The 22,041-nt window shown below is 33.1% G+C and overlaps 1 protein-coding gene across 4 annotated transcripts in view; it reads left to right on the top strand.

The window, feature by feature from the left end:
- EPHA5 (EPH receptor A5) overlaps positions 1-22,041 on the top strand; it is a 345,340-nt gene that overhangs the window by 290,069 nt on the left and 33,230 nt on the right. For all 4 annotated transcript variants that reach the window (XM_038556196.1, XM_038556194.1, XM_038556195.1 and 1 more), the window contains 3 exons: positions 7,047-7,114; positions 8,700-8,825; positions 12,451-12,636. In XM_038556196.1, the coding sequence (XP_038412124.1) occupies positions 7,047-7,114; positions 8,700-8,825; positions 12,451-12,636 (380 nt within the window). The remainder of the gene's footprint in view (positions 1-7,046; positions 7,115-8,699; positions 8,826-12,450; positions 12,637-22,041) is intronic.

The following is a 22,041-nucleotide window of genomic DNA, read 5'->3' as shown; positions in this document are numbered from 1 at the left end:
CTCATGTATCTTTAGTTTTGACCTTAATGTAATCCAATGCATATAGATTAAAATTACCTCCTGTAAATTCACTGGCTTTTAAAAGTAACTTGACATACTTTATGGAAATCTTAGGGTCTGAAAGGCATAATTTTGAAACCACTGATTGAGAATTTTGATTCTGCAGTTCAACTCTACTTAAGCTTCCTCAATTCTCCAGAGGTGTGAGTTTGTTTTTGGTTTTTTTTCAGAGGAGTGAGTTTTGTTGTGTTACATCTCTCACCAGAAAACCATGCTCCATAATTTTTTTAAATGCATGGCGTACCATTTATAAGTTGACATTGATAATTAGATGTTGCCACCTTTGATCTCAAATTATTTTTCATCACTTGAGTTGTCCACTTTGTGTGCAACTGTACAGTTATATATAATGTTAATATTTAAATATTTTTTCTTCTTTGACTTCAATCTGCCCAATAGTAGAAACTATCTCTGAATGAAAACCAGATACCTAGATTTTAGATACCTAAGATTGCCTACATTTTTAGCAGAGACAGTTTTTATTGGCCATCTTTGACTTTATGCCATCACAACTGGCTTGAGATTCTAATTATTGTTTCACTTCTCAAAGAAAATTTATTTTTACAAATATCCAGTGTTGAATGAATTGTTTTTTAATGTAAATAAGACACTAATGTGAGTAATTTCTAAAATAACATTATCATTTATCCCTTAATATTCATTTGTGTTTGTTTGCAGAACCCAAAATATGCTTATAGCATAATATTTATTTTAAGTCCATCTGAAAGATCCCATGGTCCCAAAGTAGGTTTTTCTTGTATTTCTTAAATTCAAACATATGCCAGACTATTTTCCTCATTCATTAATTTTCATGCTTTTGAGTGTTTTCTTATCACTTACTGCTTTTTCTGAAGTGTTCAAGTGACAAGGGAAATGGAGTTTTATATTCTGAAAATAGAGGTATTAAAGGTTCATTTTCTTTTCTTTGATTTTTTTTTAGGGAATCAGTCTTACTTTTTTAGAAATTTTTGAAAATATGAATCACAGATACAAGGGAAAAACTCTAGCTTCTGTCATAATGCAGAGATTAAGAGCAAAACCTAAACCAAAACAAATTTCTCTGATCAAAAAGGATCACAAATTACATTGAAATATTATCTTGGGGTGCCTGAGTGCGTCAGTCAGTTAAGCATCTGACTCTTGTCAGGTCTTGATCTTAGGTCTGATCTCAGGGACCTGAGTTCAAACCCCACAGTGGGCATGGAGCCTACTTAAAAAACAAAAACAAGACTATCTTAATGTTTCAATGAACAATTTTTCTTTCCCTATATTAACTGAATGTTTCTTAAAAGTTGAAGTAAGCAAATTTTTATTTCCACATACATACAACAGAGATTATTTCATTCATCTTTACATTTCTGCCAAGGAGGAATGTGGAAGTACTAATCCATGTTATAGAGTTAGGAGAAAGACATAGAAAATAAAATTATCCCTTATAATTCTAGACCCCCATTTAAAGTGCTCATAGCAGGCAGATATAAGGCTTGCCTACAATATATAGAGAATATATTAAATTCTGATTGAAAGCTTGCTATATAAAGTACGACAATGAAATGCTCCAAAATCCCTTTTTATAAAACTTGTGAAACCTCAAGGAAGAAATATTATAGATGATATTAACTGGATTTTAAATGAGAAATCCAATAGTCATACTCATGAAATAGTTTAAGAAATAATGGGATATTACCTACTCTCACATTAGAACAAAATTTACTGAAAAAAAAAAAGAGTTTTCACATATCATACTTTATGGAATGTGTTTTTATGTCAAAATTCTAAGCCAATTAAAATTTAACTCAATATTGAAAAGTCTGCAATTTGTCTCTGAATATTTTGAAGTATTTGAAAGTGTTCAAGTCTTCCTGTTGTTAATTCTAAAATTATTTGAAGAGTTTCCTTATGAGAAATTTACAAATTCATATATCCTATACTATTTTGGAAGGTGTTATTTCAAAGGTTTTCTTTCTTTGTCTTTTAGAATATGGAATTCAAATATGGTAAGGCATAAAATAAGAAAGAATTTAGTGTTTGTTGTTGCCTTTAATCACAGAGTGGTTAGTATCCTGATAGAATGTGAGATGGGAACCTTGCAAGCTATGCCCTCATTTTGTGTAGTATAATCACTCCATTCCCATATCCCATGGAAAGTGTGATTTTCAGCACGAATACATTTCTCTTGAGAAGTATGCTTGAGAATTTTTAGTAAATAATAATAGATCACTCACGTTCTTTGTGTAACTTAAATCTATTTATAAGGTACTCAAAATCATAGTAAGCTGGTATAAAAATGAGGAATATATGAATGAGAGTCAAGGTCTTGCAAGCAATGTAGCTTAAATATCCAAAATTTCACTCACATTCTTTCACTTTCTTTACATTTTCACTCACATTCTTATTGAAGAATTTTGCCCTGTAAAGCAAAACTTAATCTATTGCCAGTATTCATTAGATATATTAATAAGCTGATGTTCATATGCTTCTTTACTTTATGAGGCTGAATTAGCTGCTTTCATTAAAAGTATTTTTACTCAGTTGAAGAGAATCTGTAAGTGAAAAAGTTAAAGTATTTCCTTAGAAGCTGTAACTTATTCTTCTTAAGATACCATCAATAAAATTCTTAAACAAATTATACAGTGGTTGAGGTCATTATTATGTAAGAATATAAGAGTGTGCACATATGGAAAAGGATGGTTTTTAAAGAGGTTTAAATTACAAGATTTTGTTTTCCATAAGTAGAACATATCAACTCTATGTCTGCTACAACCTGTTGCCTTTTTAATATTTTTTCCTTTAAAATATAGGTAAAGCATTTTTTAATCAACCTGGATAATAGAGGGGCAACATAGGAGTTTACTTTTCTGGCATAGGGACTGCACATACTCACGAAATGCAGAACTATTTCTTCTCCCATCATTGCACCCCTCCCCACCTTATTTAGAATTCAGTGGCAAAAAAGTGTTTTTTTGGTTTTTTTTTTTTTTTTTTTAGTTTTTCTGTAGGCTAATGCAATGGAGAACTCTGAAGCACTGGAAGCTGTAGTTGAACAAGGATATACAATCTCCTTTTTGCTTTCACTCATCTTTCCTTATTGGACATAAGGGTGCAATTTAGTAAATTACTCATTCTGTGCATTGCTTGGTACTCTGGAGGGCTTGACATTCACTCTAATTTATTATCAAATTCTTAATTTACATCCAAGAATTAAATTACTCATTGGTACATCCATCCATACATAAAGATTATTGCTTATTCTTTCATGTATTATGGAAATTTCAAATATCCATATTTAAATGTTATGGTTGGGGTTCAGTTTTTAAGATCAGAATTTGTATCATCAAGGATGTGTTATCCAAATTTTCAGGACAAGTATGGAAAAAAATAGACTGATTTCTAAATAACCTATAAAGTCATTATTATATTTATATAATAAGTGTCTCTCTAGGTCTCTTTAATAAACATTAATAAATGAATATTAATTAGGCTACATTTAATGTGATTTCTCATGCCCACCTCTACTATTAAACAGTAAGACAGCACTGTTTTCTAGTAGAACAGAAGTATAAATGACAAAAAGATGATACCCCTAATTACAGACACTCCAGATATTTTTAGTACAATGATATCAAAGCTCATTAAAATTGGGATATGGAGCAAAATGAAAAAAAAACTGTTTCTTTTTCATTCAGAAAAAAAAAATTGGTTCCAGAAGGTAGGAGGCATAATTTATGTACAGAATGGCATATTTATTGACTGTTTGTCTGATGGGTTAAAATTATGCATCTGGAGCAGGTACAGAAGATGATCCTGAATGAACAGGCATCCTGCAATACTTTGTTAGCGAGGCTGAACTGCTGCTTGAGTGCTAGTCTCTGCCAGCTGCACTTTCACTTGCTGTATCTTGTTGAGACTTGTTTTAACGATGCTTTTGGGGGTTCCAGAACTTAATTTTATATGTTAATGTGACATGCAGCCGTATATGTTATAGAGCTCCAGAGATGCCCATAGTCAAAAATAACTCCTTTCTATTGCCCTCCTGACTCTCACCCTAGGTATTAAAATGTTAACCATCCTCACCAAGGTATTCCCAAATCACTTTTTAGATGAGATCCAAAGTTTTATTTCCATTTTCACATGAGGAATTTGCATGCAATTTAAAAATCCATGAGGCTTATTTAATGATAAAGACTATTTGAAGATACAACTTTGAAAGCTTTTTTTTTTTTTTTTTCTTGTGAAGGTAGGAGAGTTGAAGGTAGAATGAGTGTTTGTTTTCTAAAGTAAACTGCAAGAACGTGTATACTTTTCTGGTCTCTTTAGAATTCTTCTAACGAAGGTTTTTTTGTCAGTATTATCTAAATAATATAAATCTCAGGATGGTTTCACACAATTGTAGTTAGAACATTGATTTTAAAAAGTATCAAACTTCTCTTTAGAGACATGCATTAAAGATTGAAAGAATAATGAAATATCTAGAAAAATTATTAACAATGCATTAAAATAACTTAAATGTCAGACCATATATAATTATTGTATGATTTTATATGTTTGTTTTTTTCTTTCCATTTCACTGCAGTGAGTTGATTCAAGATGTCTTAAGGACTCTTGGATGACAAATGCATCTAAGTGTTACGAGTAAAATTTGAAAAGCCACCAGATCCCCATTGTGTATTTTTCCTCACCCAGGACGAGCATACCTATTAAGTATATTACTTCAAATTTACTCGAATTTCACTTAGCTATATTTTATTAATAAATTTCCAGTTTATTAACATGATAAAACAAAAATAATTGTATTTTTCTTTCAAAAATGACAAAAAGATGGAGTGTGTTATCTACTTTGTATATGTAATTATATACTAGGAAATGATATAGAATAAAGTGTTTCATTTTTATATCAAAATATACAAGTTTTAAAAAAATACCATTGGATATGTAAACAAGGTACCGTCCTCATTTGTATGTGTTGATTGGACATTTCATTTACATCACATAGTAGTTTTCAACCAATTCTGTAGTGAAAATATTTTGTGAATCTGCCATTTTGGCTTGTTTTCTTTATGCAGAAATAAATGGAAATTTTGTTTTTATTAAATTTAATTTTGTTATGAGACCTTATGAATATAAATCCACCTCTTACAATTTCACTAAAAATAATTTATTTTCATTTGAGTCAGTTGTTTTAATGTTTTATGGTTAATCATGTACCACATCAGCTTAGTATTCATCAATGTATTTCTTCTCTAAATATTTGTCATTGTGTATATGCAATCAAATCACTCATTCATGTATTCATTCATCAATGTGACAAATATTTTTGATGCCAACTCTGAGACAGCCACAAGGTCACTGTAGAAATTTATATATAAATGCTAGTTGCTGCCATTGAAGAAACTGACAAATAGGAAGAGATCCAGGAGACATACTAAAATTATTATGTTGCACTGAAATGGTAATCACAATGTGAGAGGACTGTAGAAAGTTATTAGGCTCACATGGGAAAAGAATGCATTAAGTTGGAGTACCAGGAAACAAGAACACGAAGAAGGCAAAAATTGAACTAGACTTTGACCATTGAAAATTGTTAGGAAGACTATCCTAGGTGTAGGAACCAGTATGTGTAAATATGTGGAAACATGGAGAAATATCTTGAGGACCTGAAGATAGTCCAGTATACTTGAAGATAACAGAGATAGTGTAGGAAATATGCATTAAGACTATGTTTAGGAATCTTTAACCATTTTATTGAAGACTTTGCAGGAGACAAGTAACAAAATAGAAAGTAGCTTATTTACAGTAATTTGGCTACAGCCATTTCTAGTAGAGTTTAGGAAAACAGTTACAGAATGCAGGGGCATCAGTTCAGAGGCACTTACGGCAATCCAAATGAAAAATAACAAAGCCTTAATTGAAGAAGCAGTAGAGCTAATGAAAAAGAAGAGATGAATTGTAAGACTTTTATGTTATACAATGCTTGCGATTTGGCAACTAATCTGTTGTGAAGTACACAAGAATAGGGCTTTGTTCTTAAAGAGGCCAAGGCCTTGCTAGTGATATTAACAGGAAAAAAAGGGAACAGATCAAGACTGAAAATAAAGAGAAATATACTGATTTGGTTTTCAGGTCTATTGAATTTGTATGCCAGTGGAACATCCCAATAAAATAAATCTATGAGGAACAAGAGTGTAACTTGCAAAAGAATTAAACCAGAATAGAGGTGATAATTAAAGTGACAGAAATGAATGGATTGACAGCAGAGAACCAGAGAGGTTCACATAAATGAAGAGAGGAGCAAGAAGCATTAGAAAAGGAGTAGTTAGAGATTTCAGTCCATCATAAATAATTAAAAACTAAGATAGAGTCAGGAAGTGACTGTATCATTAGTGAACCTTCAAGGACAAATTTCTTTCCGTAACAAGGACAGGTTGCAAGGACTTCTAAATTAGTAAGTAGTTAAGTAACACAGGAGAGAATAAGATTTGGGGAGTGGAACTGAACTGAGAAAGGTTGCAGGATGTGGTAAATTTGGTAGGGATCTAAGTGGATTGAGAGAAAAGCCAATGGAGCAACTTAAGACTCCACAATGAGAGAGAAAAAAAAATAAAAATAAAGTGATAGAGTAAGATACTGAAAGGAGGACACTATTGAATCAGAGGCATATTTTGGGCAATTCATTCTGCTTCTGAGGTGGCAAAAAAAAAAAAAAGTAGGAAAGGGAAAAGAAAATTTTTGAAAGTGTGGTTTAGCGAAGAGGTTTTTTAAAAAAAAATGACTTTGGATGGCTTCTGACTTCTCAGTGAAATCTGGGCAAGACTGAGAGATACTGGTGGGGGAAATGTGATTCATCCAATAGAAGGATTGATGTTTTTTCATGCTACTAGTGTGAAAATCAGTTAGGGCTGCAATCATTTCAATTGTGTTTCATGCTTCTGGGCTGTATGTGATTCAACACTTGGAGATGTGGTTAATTGTAGCTTACTCTGTTCCAGGCGGTGTGGTTACAGCAAAGCAAAACAAGATCCAGAAGAGGAAAAGATGCATTTTCATAATGGGCACAGTAAGCAAATTGTAAAAAATCAAGAGAAAACAAAATAGAAGAGATTTTACTGTTATTTTCTTTATCTTCAGACAAGGAGATTTGTAATAACTGACCATAATATTGTCTTTACAAAATGTAAGTGTTCTGTTATGTTCTTGTAAAGCACATGGGCTTGGGGGCATTGCTGCCTGACTCTAGACAACAGCTGGAGGTTTGTTCAATTTTTAAAAGTACACCTTTATTATAATTATTTTTTAAAAAAAACCTTTTCAATCAATATAAAAAGCTGTTATGTTTCAAACCAAATTTCCAGGCCAAATCTAATATTTTTGCAACACAGTCAGTAGAAACTTATCGTTAAATAACACCATTAAAAAAAAAAACACCATCAGATGAAATGAATAAAATTTCTTAATATTTTTTTCTTCTTTCTCTAGCATTATAGTATGAATTTCCCTAAGCAGCTCCTGTAGCAACAACCTTTGTTCAATGATTCGAAAGACTGTCCTTTTTAAAACACAGAAAGTCATTTTGATAACATGCTTTAAAAATTAGCCTAAATGAGTTCTAATTAATTGCATTTTAATATGTACATTTTTTTCATAAGTAGTATAGCATTTGTCGATGTGCCAAGTAGATAATAAAGTTTCTTTTGTTTTTGTCACTCTGCTGTGACCATAAAAGTCAAAATCATTAAAGCCATAATTCATGCTGCAAAGCATTGAATCTATTTTCATAAGTCCTGTATTATTTAATGGTATTTAACCTAAAAAAAAAAAAAACTCGTGAAATTGATAGTCATTAAATGTGATGAAACAGAGGCTCACAAAATGTTAGTCTTGTATAAAGTCATGCAGTAACAGGGGTAGAGTGAGAAATAGAACTTCTCTTTTTCTTTTGACTTCTGTGTCAGCCTTACTGGATCAAAGTACCAGAAAAATTATTTAAAATCATTTTTTGTAAAACCAAAATTAACTATCTGTATGGTATTTTTAAAAATATATATTATTTATTTACTTATTTGACAGAGAGAGAGAGAGAGAGAGAGAGAGAACACAAGCAGGGGGAGTAGCAAAGGGAGGGAGAAGCAGGCTCTCCACTGAGCAGGGAGCCCGATGCAGGGCTCTATCTCACCACCCTGGGATCATGACCTGTGCAGAAGGCAGATTAACCAACTGAGTCACCCAGGCATCCCTGTGATGGCATTTTAAGTGCAACGGAATAACAAACAACAATGCAGTAGCATTCCATTGCCCAGTTTAGTAAACAAAATTATCTTAGTTTGGCTCAGAGACTCTGAACATTATTGTGGAAAGCTATATCTATTCAAATATGCTGTCATATATGTATTTCATGTACATGCCAAAAACCCAGATTTTTTAAATGATAAAAATGGCAAGCTATACAAATGACTCCAATAACTCAGGAGAGGAGCTATCCTTGCAGCTTGGCCATTTCTAGGAATTAGGGATTTAAGCCATAGTTGCATGTTAATAATCTTTATGATTTCATTCATCCATCACAAGCACTTGTATTTTATTTTATTTATTTTTATTTTTTTATTTTTTAGCACGTATATTTTAATGCACAATTGTCTTTCCAGTTAAACTGCCGGGAGTAAGAACTTACATTGATCCACACACCTATGAGGATCCCAATCAAGCTGTCCATGAATTTGCCAAGGAGATAGAAGCTTCATGCATCACCATTGAAAGAGTTATTGGAGCAGGTACAACACTGTTGTAACCCAGACTTTTATTTATTTGTATTTTTTAAATTTAAATTTTAGGTACTTAACATACAGTGCAATGTCGGTTTCTGGAGTAGAATTCAGTGATCCATCACTTACATACAACTCATCCTAAGTGCCCTCCTTAGTACTCATCTCCCATCTAGCTCATCCCCCACCCACCTCTGAACAACTTCAGTTTGTTCTCTTTTGTGAAGAATCTCTTATGGGCTGTTTTCCTCCCTCCTTTTTTCCTTCCCACCCCCCTTCCTATACATCCATCTGTTTTCTTTCTTAAGCTCCACATATAAATGAGATCATATGGTATTTCTCTTTCTCTGACTGACTTATTTTACTTAGCATAATACACTCTAGCTCCATCCATGTCATTGCAAATGGCAAGATTTCATTTTTTTGATGGCTGAGTAATATTCCTATATATATATATATTTTTTTTTTTTTTCCCTCATCCATTCATCAATCAATGGACATTTGGGTTCCTTCCATAGTTTGGCTATTGTAGTTAATGCTGCTATAACATCAGGGTGACATATTCCTTTGAATCTGTATTTTTTTATCCTTTGAGTAAATACCTTTTAGTGCAATTGCTGGGTAGTCGAGTAGTTCTATTTTTAACATTTTAAGGAACCTCCATACTGTTCTCCAGAGTGACTACATTAGTTTCCATTACCACCAACAGTGCAAGATGGTTCCCCTTTCCCCACATCCTCACCAACACCTGTTGTTTCATGTGCTGTTAATTTTAGTCATCCTGACAGGTGTGAGGTAGTTTCTCATTGTGGTTTTGATTTGTATGGTGAGTGATATTGAGCATCTCTCTTCATGTGTCCGTTAGCCATCTGTATGTCTTCTTTGAAAAAGTGTCTATACATGTCTTCTGCCCATTTCTTAAGTGGGTTATTTGCCTGTTGGGTGTTCAGTTTGATATATTCTTTGTAGATTTTGGATATTAACCCTTTATCAGATATGTCATTTGAAAATATCTTCCCCCATTCCATAGGCTGTCTTTTAATTTTGTTTATTGTTTCCTTTGTTATGCAGAAGCTTTTTATCTTGATGAAGTCCCAGTAGTTCATTTTTGCTTTTGTTTTCCCTGGGCTATGGTGACATGTCTAGTAAGAAGTGCCTCCCTCCCACCAAAGTCAAAGAGGTTTCAGCCAGTGTTTTTGGATTTTGATGGTTTCCTGTCTCACATCAAGGTCTGTCATCCATTTGAATTTATTTTTGTGTATGGTATCAGAATGTGGTCCAGTTTCATTCTTCTGCACATGGCTGTCCAGTTCTCCCAACACCATTTGTTGAAGAAACTGTCACTTTTCCAGTGGATATTCTTTCCTACTTTGTCAAAGATTAGTAGACCATAGGTTGTGGGTCCATTTCTGAGTTCACTCTTCTGTTCCATTGATCTGTGTGTCTGTGTTTGTGCTAGTACCACACTGTCTTGATCACTACAGCTTTGTAATATAGCTTGAAGTCCAGAATTGTGATGCCTCCAGTTTTGTTTTTCTTTTTTTCAGAATCGAACTCCATGAGCATGGAATGCTTTTCTATTTCTTTGTGTCCTCTTCAATGTCTTTCGTAAGTGTTCTATAGTTTTCAGAGTACAGGTCTTTTACTTCTTTAGTTAGATTTATTCCTAGGTATCTTATGCAACAAACTTCTGCATGCTGATTTTATATCTTGCAACTTTGCTGAATCAAGTATGAATTTTAGCAATTTTGGGGTGAAGTTTTTCAGGTTTTCTACATAGAGTATCATGTTATCTTCAAATAATGAAATTGACTTCTTCCCTGCTAATTTGGATGCCTTTTATTTCTTTTTGTTGTCTGATTGCTGAGGCTAAAACTTCCAGTACTGTGTTAAATATAACGGTGAAAGTGGACATCTTTGACTTGTTCCTGACCATAGGGGAAGGCTCTCAGTTCTTTTCCCATTGAGGATGATATTAGCTGTGAGTCTTTCATATATGCCTTTATGATATTGAGGTGTATTACATCTATCCCTACTTTGTTGAAGGTTTTTATCAGGAAAAGATGCTGTATTGTGTCAAATGCCTTTTTCTGCATCTACTGACAGATTATATGGTTCTTAGCTTTTCTTTTGTTAATGTGGTGTATCATGTTGATTGATTTGCAATTATTGAACCACCCTGTGGCCCACTTGACTGTGGTGAATAATTCTTTCAATGTACTGTTGAATTTGATTTGCTAGTATTTTATTGAGAATTTTTGCATCCATGTTCACCAGTGATATTGGCCTTTAATTTCCTTTTTAGTCGGGTGTGTGTCTAGTTTGGAGATCGAGGGAATGATAGCTTTGTAGAATGAGTTTGGGAATTTTCCTTACATTTCTATTTTTTGGAACAGTTTGAGAAGAATAGGTATTAACTCTTTAAATATTTGGTAGACTTTCCCTAGGAAGCCATCCAGCCCAGGACTTTTGTTGTTTTCTGTTTTTTTTTTTTTTTTAAACATTTTATTTATTTATTCATAGAGACACAGAGAGAGAGAGAGGCAGAGACACAGGCAGAGGGAGAAGCAGGTTCCATGCAGGGAGCCCAATGTGGGACTCGATCCTGGGTCTCCCTGATCACGCCCTGGGCTGGAGGCCTCGCTAAACCCTCTGAGCCACCAGGGCTGCCCAGGACTTTTGTTTTTGGGAGATTTTTGATAACGTATTCAGTTTCTTTGCTGGTTATGGGTCTCTTCAAATTTTCTATTTCTTCCTGTTTCAGTTTTGGTAGCTTGTAAGTTTCTAGGAAGCTGTCCATTGCTTCCAGGTCATGAAGTTTGTTGGCATATAAGCTTTCATAGTATTATCTTATGATTGTTTGTATTTCTTTGGCATTGGTTGTGATCTCTCCTCAATCATTCATGATTTTATCTATTTGGGTCCTTTCTTTTTTTTTTTCTTTTGATCCATGTTTATATATAGAATGTATATGTCCATGTCTTCATCTAACATAGTATGTTTTTAAATCTTTTGTAACTGACTTGCTTTCAAAATAGTATGTAATTGATCATATTTTAATTCTTCCTTCTGTGGAGCTCATATTTAAACCTGCAAATGTTTGCTTTATAAGATTAAAAAAATAAATAAACCAACAAAAATTATGTATTTACAAATATAGGATTTTATCATCTACTGTTTTTCTATTCCATATATAATTTCTAGTGTCCAAAACTATTTACATAGGTTAAGCACTCAGTTATTCCATTTATGAATCATCCCTTCCTTAAAATTATTTCTTTTCTGTCCTTCTATAAACTTTCCTCCTTTTCTCTTCACATTAATTATGGCACTGTTAATGTAGAAAGAGAAGGAAGATGGAAGAGATTTTCAATCAGTTGAATTTAATTTCTCTCTAATGTTTTCATTAAGGTTTTTGTAGACGAGATGGATGAAGCTAATAACCCCCAGAGTGTTTTATGATCACCTGTAGATGATTTTTCCCAACGCACCACTTATTCTCTTAACACTGATAATGAAGTTTGGACTCCTCCATTAATTCTGTTTTGTCTAAACCTTAATATTCTAGGAATACCATAGCATATTACTTAAGTAAGGATTTAAAATGAGTTTGTTTTTCCATCTTTATGACAAGGTGAATTTGGTGAAGTTTGTAGTGGACGTTTGAAACTTCCAGGAAAAAGAGAATTACCTGTGGCAATCAAAACCCTGAAAGTAGGCTATACAGAAAAGCAACGCCGAGATTTCCTGGGTGAAGCAAGTATCATGGGACAGTTTGATCATCCTAACATCATTCACTTGGAAGGTGTTGTGACCAAAAGTAAGTAAAGTAAAAATTCTATGTGTGTGTGTGTGTGTATCATGAATATCTGGGTATCTTCTATTATGTTATTATGAATTTCAGGATAAAAAGAAAAGTAGCCACAGTAATGTTATTAAAAATATCTTTATTATAATAGAACCTGAATTTCTATTTAGTTTTTCAAAACTTATGTATTAACTCATTTATTATGAATTCACTAATAGGGAAAAAGGAACCAGATAAAAGGAGTAGTAAATGTATCAACATTTTTTTTTTCTGGCTCTTTCACTTTTTATCCTAATAAAATATTAACTTTAACATTTTGATTGTGACATTGAAGTTTAACATTTGATAGAGTTACTATAACCATAGGTGCCCTGCCACTTTTAAACTGTTCTTTAAAGACAGATGTATTTCTTTCATTCATTTTTTTTCATTGAGATCTTATAATAATTTTAGGGAAAGCAGCAGCCACAGAAGGTTGGAAAAATTCCTTGAGATTAATCATTTTCTTAAAGAAAATTTAATTTTTACTCAGAAATTATCTAAAATTTCACATCTCTTTTAAATATTTATTTATGTCTTATAAATGTGCTTATGTGACAAGCTTCCCATTACAAAGAGTTCAAATAATTTTTCATCATCCAATCAAGTATTTTTGGGTCACATGCAGTCTTTATTTAAATTCATTTTTTTCTTTGTTATTTCTATGTGTTCTACTCACCACTTTCTAAATCATCTAAAAATTTTAGCAAGGAATATTCTTTAGACTTGCTTTTAATTATTTGTTCACCTTCCAGTTGCTAATAATCACATTTTGCATTATATATGCTAAATATGCATATCAGCAATATGTATTCAATGAATGCCACCAATTTAAGTAATTTCAATTTATTAGATAGCCAATTATGCCACTTATCGACATAAGTGGATTGAATACCCACTTATTTAGCTTTTAAATATGGAAAACAAAATAGTAATAATAGAAACACAACTTTTTCACTATATAGACAAAAGAAGCAAGTCAAAATATTTGTATTTAACAAAATATTTGTATATAACAAGTTAATCCAAAATCATAATTTATTCACAATAGGTCACAGATGAGAGAAGGTAGCAACCCCTTACAATTTCTAAAACCAACCAAAGTGTAAGTTACCATATTGACGATTGGCTGAACTTTTGAATCAGCTTTTATTGCTAGATTGTTTTTTCCCATGTTTTAAAGAGATACACATTTCTAGTAAGAATTCTCCTTGAGAAATGTAGCATAGGAATAAAATAACCTGCAGAAAGGGAGGTTTCTTCAAAACTTAGGTGTGTTTCTTCCTCCAGATGCATATTCATTACTACCCCCTATCAAGGGGGGGTAGTAACTCAAAGAATAACATTGTATTGTATTGTATTGCTTTCTATTGCTGGAGTAAGAAGGACAACCTAAAGTCATATCACACAATTAAGTTCCTAAAGAAAGGTGAGAGGCTGGGACAAGAGAAAGAAAGGTAGAGAATAAGGAAAAAAATACAACTTTTTAGTAATATGAGAAATTAAAATATTTTACAAAAATTGTACCCAATGATGAATGAGCAAGACTATTTGTAATGAGAATATGATGTAAAAAAGATCATCCCTGGTACAATAAAATGAAATCAAAATTTGAATATGACTATATTGTATCTGAAGGAAAGGTCCTAAAAGGACATGAGTGATTGCTTGTGGCACTACTGTAGGAACAAGAATTATAATGATAATTGATTATTTCTTATGCAGTAATGATGCTATATAATATAAAGCATATTTCTTAATTGTAGTCATGGTAATAATAGTAGGCAAATATTTGATACATTTCATTTCTTTATCTCATTCTTAACACGGCTGCCAAATTTAACTTCCTCAAATAAACTCTGACCATGACCTCTTCAGGATAAATGTGGTCTATAGGCAGCCAGTTTACCTTCTGTAATGAGTTCAGATTTAATGTTTGGAACAGTGCCAGATCACTATTACTATTATGGAAGATAGTATTGCATAATGGTCAAGAACATGGACTGTAGATCTAGCCACATACTGTAATTTTGGTTCTGCCATAAACTATGTGACTTTGAAAAAGATAGTTAGACATTCAGAAAACGTAGTCCTCATCAGTGACATGGGGTAAGGAAAGATAGTGAATTGAGGGAGGGGACATGAATACAGGTAAAGTCTAGAATGGGCAGGGCAAAGAACAGGTACTAAAACAATATATAGCGTTACTTTCTCCTTATATCTCTTCCTATGTTCTAAACTCCTTCACATGCATTGTTTTGTTTTGTTTTGTTTTTTTAAGTCCATTTTAACATGCTTGATATTTTGACCTGCCTACATTGCCTCTTCCTCTGGAACTTACACTCTCATATTCACCACCATTTCAATTCCTTCAAAACCCTTTCAAATTACATCACATCCATGAAACAATCCCTCATCACTTCACCCTAAAGTACTCCCTTCTTCTTTTGAACACTGTGCCAATGTACAGATTTTTGCAATTGCCTGTAATGATCCTTCATTTGGCCAAAACTCTTATTCAAATCTTTCATTTCATTTTGTCCCTTTTGCATATATTTTTAACTCCCTAGCTAAAAAAATAAAATAAATAAAAAATAAATAAAAAATTTTAAAATCTGATCCTTGAAGACAGAGACAGTATCCTAAATATTTATGTAAGCCTATCATACCTAAAGCTAAACCAGTCCATAGTCATGTTAGTTAACATTTTGAGCTTCAATATCACCAATAAAAAGGGGAAATCATACCTAACTTGTATGATTGTTATACAGATTGAATTAAGGTATATTTGTGTGTATGAACAAAACTGCAGGTAATTAGAATAGTGAATATTTATTTTAATCTAAGTGAATACATCAGATACTAGTGGATAAGTCCCCAAAATTATTAGTTTATATTCACCTACTTTTATAGATCCCTGATTTATTATATAAACTGTTTAATGTGAATGGATCATGGCTGAGGCAAAGTAAGACAACTAAATTTCTCACATTCAGTTAACTTAATTTGCCATATATTTTATACACACTTGAAACCTATATCAACAAATGATCTTATCTGAATTTTAGTCTAAAAAACAATACTGTGGTTAGGAATACAGATTTGAAATTTCGAATCTCCTAATAAAATATTCTACTTGATGTTGCTGCCATGAAACTAAACATATACATAAAGCAAAATGAAAATATTAAAAATATTTCTGTCTTGTTTTCAGTTCTGTGTGAACTCGAACTGCATTTCCCCTTAATAAATGTACCTCTTGATGTTCAGCTGAGGAAGTCTTCAACTTGTTTTTAATTTACCATGTTGCAACTCACTTTATTTGTGTCCTTAATTTCATGCTCTCTGATCTGATGCTAATTTATTCAACAATTATTCTCAACCTGCAGCACACAGATAATGAGACATAAGTGCAACTAAATCTTGTGATTTTTCTGATTGAAACTGAGGTAGGGAGTCTGAAGTAGCACTCCTATGGGTGGTGTCATCATGAACCTTCATCTTTCCCCTATTACTGCCCTACGTGCCAGAAACATAGGCCCAAATTCAAATTCATTCTGTGATGTGTTGTTAAACAGGGCATATCATAGTTATATATTCTAGAGAGACTTCCTGACAAATGATGTAAAAAACCCTCAGATCTAGGCTTAATTGACTCATTCACAATACAAGATGCTTTAATGAAATATATACAGTGCCAATTTTACTATTTGTAGAGATTCAAAAATAAAGTAAAAATGGGAAAATAATTTTCTCATTGCAGCACCTTTAAGTTCTTTATGATTTATCTTTCCCCACTTATGGAAATTATTATCAAAATTGACTAAAGGAATACTTCTATTGAGTCTTAAAATGATTTATAGTTATATTTCCTTTTTTAAGATTTATTTATATATTTATTCATGATAGACAGAGAGAGAGAGAGAAAGGCAGAGACACAGGAGGAGGGAGAAGCAGGCTCCATGCAGGGAGCCCGACGTGGGATTCGATCCTGGCTCTCCAGGATTGCGCCCTGAGCCAAAGGCAGGCGCTAAACCGCTGAGCCACCCAGGGATCCCCTATAGTTATATTTTTTAATCTAGGGTCATGGACAAATAAATTTGGTTCTTTTGTAAAATAAATATATTTAAGCAAAATATTAGAGGAACATTGGAGGAATCTCTCCCTATTTCTTTTTATTTCTATGTCTGAAGAGATAGCACATTCAATGACAATGGATTGTTTAAATTGTCAGACAATTTTGACTTATATAAATTTGTTATTTCAAATATAGTATTTCATTTTATCTTAAAAAAGATACTTCCATTTTGCAGGCTCTTATTATATATTATCCAGGAACATTTCAACACTCTTCAAACTAGCCTTTCTACTTTTGTCTTTTCTCACATGAGCCCATTCCACAGATGTTATACCAGGGTAGGTTTTACTAAATCACTGCTTTCCTCTGATGCTTCATCACCAAACAAGCAAATGAAGCAAAACGTATATACTTTGATGCTTAACCCACTATAATTTTAAGCCATAACTGCATCTTTTATTATTTCCTTTCTATAAAAACTCTGTCGAGTTCTTGTTCTACCCCTTTGAAATATTCCATTCAGCCCGAGAATGTCCTCTCCACTTTCCTTGGCTCTACTTGACCTTCAGGATGAATTCAGATGTGGCTTTCTCCACGAGATCAGTGTCATTTATCTTCATTTTTCTTTCTATTCTCAGTGTCTGCCTTGCATACAGGAACCACTAAATAATGTTGAATAGCTCAGTAAAGAAAAGCTCCCCAGTTCCACAAATAGCTCAGTAAAAGAAAGCTTCCTGGTTCTACATTAGAATTTAAGCCTCAAAGAGCAGAGATTTTTGTTGCCTTGCTCACCAATATGTTCAGATCAGTGCTCAGCATGGGTAGTATTTCATGGATCTGTTGAATGAGTAAATTCTCAGCCAGAGACAATCTTATACACTCTAGTTGCATTTCTGTGCACTTTATCTTGCTATGCGTAGTATCATAGTTATCCCTTCTGCACGTTTTATCATCCTTACTACAAAATAAGCTTCTTGAAACTGGTATGTTTATAGCTCCCCTAGTCTCTATCATAGGGCCAGACACATTAGGTAATTTTAAAAACAGACATAAATGATATTAAATGAGTGAATGACTAAATGCAGTTATGTAAACATTTAAAACTAGTTAAAGGTATATATAGTTTATATTTTATTCTTAAAACCTTATTCTATAAAACTATCAGTCTTTAGAAAAAATAAAATTCATATGAAGGGAATTGTTTGATCATCTTTTCACAGGATTTTGAATATAACAGCCATTACTACCACTAACAATTAACATTGCTTTAAGAATTTACTAAGCTTAATTCTCTTAATTTATTATCTCCTTTAATCTGAACAATAATGCTATGGTTTAGACACTAGTATTTGTTCTCATTTTACAGATAGGGAAAATTGACTTTAAAGAGGTCAAATACCCCATCCAGTATCATAAAACTAGCATAATATAATGCCACATTTTTAAAAAAGATTTTATTTATTTATTCATGAGAGAAACACAGAGAGAGAGGCAGAGATACAGGCAGAGGGAGAAGCAGGCTCCATGCAGGGAGCCCAATGTGGGACTCGATCCCAGGACCCTAGGATCACACCCTGAGCTGAAGGCAGGTGCTCAACTGCTGAGCCACCCAGGCGTCCCATAATGCCACATTTTAAAAACAGTTTTGCATACCTTCCAAGCCCAAGCTCTTAGAGTTTATATTACCAATCTCATATTTCAACACTCAGCATACACTTGACATTTATTTATTCAATGATTTTAACTGATCACCTAATACATGTCTTTTGCTATTAATCAGGATACAGCAGAAATTAAACAGACTGAGTTCCTGCCTTTATGAAGTTTGCTTTGGGTGGGAGAGAGAGAAACTAAGTGAATAAATACATTTATAATGTATTAAATGAGAAAATAAAGCTAGATGAGGAAATTAAGGATTGCTTCTATTGAGGGTTGGGGATTTCTATTTTATTTATTTCTATTTTATTTAGACCTCTCTGATAAGGCTTGAATAAAGTGAAGGCCTTACAGATATCGGGGGCAAAATATTATAGAAATAAGGACCAGCAAGTCTCAAATGAGACTTGTATGGGATGTTCAAGAAACATTAAAGCCATTATTGCTTCAGTGGAATGAGGGAGAGTAGACTGGAAAGAGCTTAATTTGGAAATGTACTAGGAGGGTAGATAGTGCACACTTTGGTCCCTGTAAAGACTATCTCTTAATCTGTGCTTTGCAGCCTTTAGAACCAAGATGTGATGGAATCTGGTATCTGTGTACAAGATCAGTCAGGCTGCCATGTTAAGCATAGAGCCAAGTGTTTAGGCTGGGAGACCATGGGAGGCTACTGACATTATTCATACCTCATTATGAATTTTTTTTCATTATGAATTAGATTAGGATACTGATCTAACAAGATGATGGTAGTAGTTGAATTCTATATATATTTTGAAGACAATCACAGGAAGGTTTCTTGTGATTTAGATATGGAGTATAGGGAAAAAGAGAGGAGTCAACAATAATTATAAATTATTTGTCATGAGTTCCTCAAAGAAAGGAATTGCCATTTATGGGGAAAAGATTAGGAGGAGCAAGACTGTGGTTAGTAATCAGTACTTCAGTTTGGACAATTTACATTTGAGAGGCCTGTAAGCATGCAGTGATTGATTTACCTTTAGTCCTAAAAATGAAAATGTTTGAAGTATGAGTATGCTTGAATTTTATATTGTGCATTTCACATAAAGAAACAAAGTCTAGGGATGCCTGGGTGGCTCAGTGGTTGAGTGTCTGTCTGCCTTTAGCTCAGGGCGTGATCCCAGGGTCCTGGGATTGAGTCCCGCATTTGGTTCCTTGTAGGAAGCCTGCTTCTCCCTCTGCCTATGTCTCTGCCTATCTCTCTGTGTCTCTCATGAATAAATAAATAAAATCTTAAAAAAAAAAGGTGTGGGGGGAGAACAAATTCTATGAACCAGTGATAAACCAGGTCAGCCCCAGTGGCCCAGCGGTTTAGTGCCGCCTTCAGCCTGGGGTGTGATCCTGGAGACCCGGGATCAAGTCCCACATCAGGCTTCCTGCATGGATCCTGCTTCTGTCTCTGCCTCTCTCTCTCTCTCTCTCTCTCTCTGTCATAAATAAATAAAATCTTAAAAATAAAAAAAAAAAGGTGAATAGAAATAAAATCCAGTTCATTAACTCAGTACCTGTTTTTCTTTGTTAGGGCATAGAATGAGGTTTAAGAAATACAAAATAATTATTAGACATTTACAAGTGCTCTTCCTGATAAAATCTAAACCCTGCTTATCTGAAAAAAATAGAACTATAGAAACAAAATTTATTGGTTCATAGATTTGTTATTAGTAAATAAAACAATATAGTTTTAAATTATTTTTAATTTATTATTTTTATATAGTTTTAAATTATTTCACCTATTAATAAAACAAGCTGTCAGATTTCTTAATTCTTGGATTCCCCACCTCCTCTGAAAAGTCCATAATTTCTGACACCATCAGTAATCATCTACCTTCACTAATGTCTGAACAATTCTAAATCATTATTAATTTGAGAAATGAGAAAGCTTATCAGTGTACAGGATCTGAAATAGAGGATAGTATTACAGAAAGTTTTGAGTTTCTATTTATAGAGACATTACTATTTTCATGTTCCTGTTTCAGATAAGGTATATAGACCTTTTATTTTATCATCTTTCTCCAAATTAAAATTACATAATGTTATAAATGATTTTTCCCTAAAATGTTATCAACAACTAAGGATAATAATGGAATTAAAATACAAGTACCCTTCTAATTGCCCCATACTTTGTCCTCCATCCTTATCCCCTTAATAAGCATTATCTCTTCCAGTTCTAAGCATAAGATTCCACTTTCTGGTTAACCATTAATAATTGAACCACAATATTTGACTTATCTCAAGTTTCCCTTGGGGTCAAAATAAAAGTAATTTCAAACAGCTGCAAGTTTTAGTATACTAAATGGAATATCATCCAAATAGAATGACAGAGTGAAATAAAACTGTAGATATGTAAGTATAAGCAGAGGCATACTTTTAATTATTTACAAGTCTTGTAAAATATTTCTAAGAGAAACCCAGTGACAATTATTCTCCAGTGAATTATGATGCTTCTAAATCAAATGCTCCCTGAGTAGAGCCCTAAGTGGTATCAAGTGTTTATTGATGAGCTAATGGTTTCAGAAAAGCATGTGGTATCAATGCAAATAAAATAATAAGCCCAGATTTAGCTGCAACTTTTGCAATGTGGCCTAGTTTACGGTTTCTCAAAATTTTATGTGCCTCTGAGGATATTGCTAAAATGTAGAATTTGTTTCAATAGATCAACTTGAGCATTAAGATTATGCACTTCTAATACGCTCCCCAGTGATAGCTCTGCTGACTGTTAGGGCAACGCTCTGAAAGACAAGGGCTAGATCAACACTCCCCAAAGTTTGTTTCACTTAACTCTGAGATACCTTATGGAAAAGGATTACTTTACCAAGGGTGGCATTTCTCTCCTGTCTTGGATTTGTGATGGACATTAGCACCAAAAAAATCACAGAATAAGGAATCAAACTCAGTTTTTCCACTGCAGTAAAATAACCTCCCATGTCATGTATCTGTCCTCTTATGTTTTCAAGTGTATATTGTTCATTATAACCACATGTTGTACAGATGATCTCCACAACTCTTTTGTCTTGCAAACTGAACATTTATACATGCTGAAGAGCAACTCTCCCTTCCTTCTCCAGCTGCTAGCAATAACATTTCTACTTTCTGTTTCTATGGGTTTTATTGCTTTGTATACCTCCATATAAATAGAATCCAAGACCATTTCACTATAGAATATTTCAGAACACTCAGAACATATGTAAGTAATAGTCATATGTAAGGATATATTATTTACTGAGAAAAGCTAAATTCCTCTAGATCTGCCATTAGTGGCTGGATAGTTTGTCACGGCAACAGTCATGATTACCAAGTTTGTGGATAACACAAAAGAGTAAATACTTGTGAGATTTTAAACTAAAATTTTAATTTTAAAATAAGTGTTTTAAAAGCTATAGGCATCATGGTGTGGAGGAAAGGAAAACATCCTTTATAGTCAGGTGGACATAAATTAGATTCTCAGCTTTGGTTCTTATATATTGGCACTAGTCAACTCACGTCATACACTGAATCTTTTTAAGCCTCACTTTCCTTTCTCTGAAAAATTTATTCTGTAATACCACTGTTACGGAATTTAATAAGATTAAAAATAACATTGTGCCTTATAAAGAGTGAAAATTCAATAAATCAATAGATTGTAGCTC

The sequence above is a fragment of the Canis lupus genome, chromosome 13 (genome assembly GCF_011100685.1).
Source record: "Canis lupus familiaris isolate Mischka breed German Shepherd chromosome 13, alternate assembly UU_Cfam_GSD_1.0, whole genome shotgun sequence".
NCBI lineage: Eukaryota > Metazoa > Chordata > Mammalia > Carnivora > Canidae > Canis > Canis lupus.
Note: the sequence above shows the minus strand (reverse complement) of the source record. Positions and strands in the feature narration are given on the sequence as shown.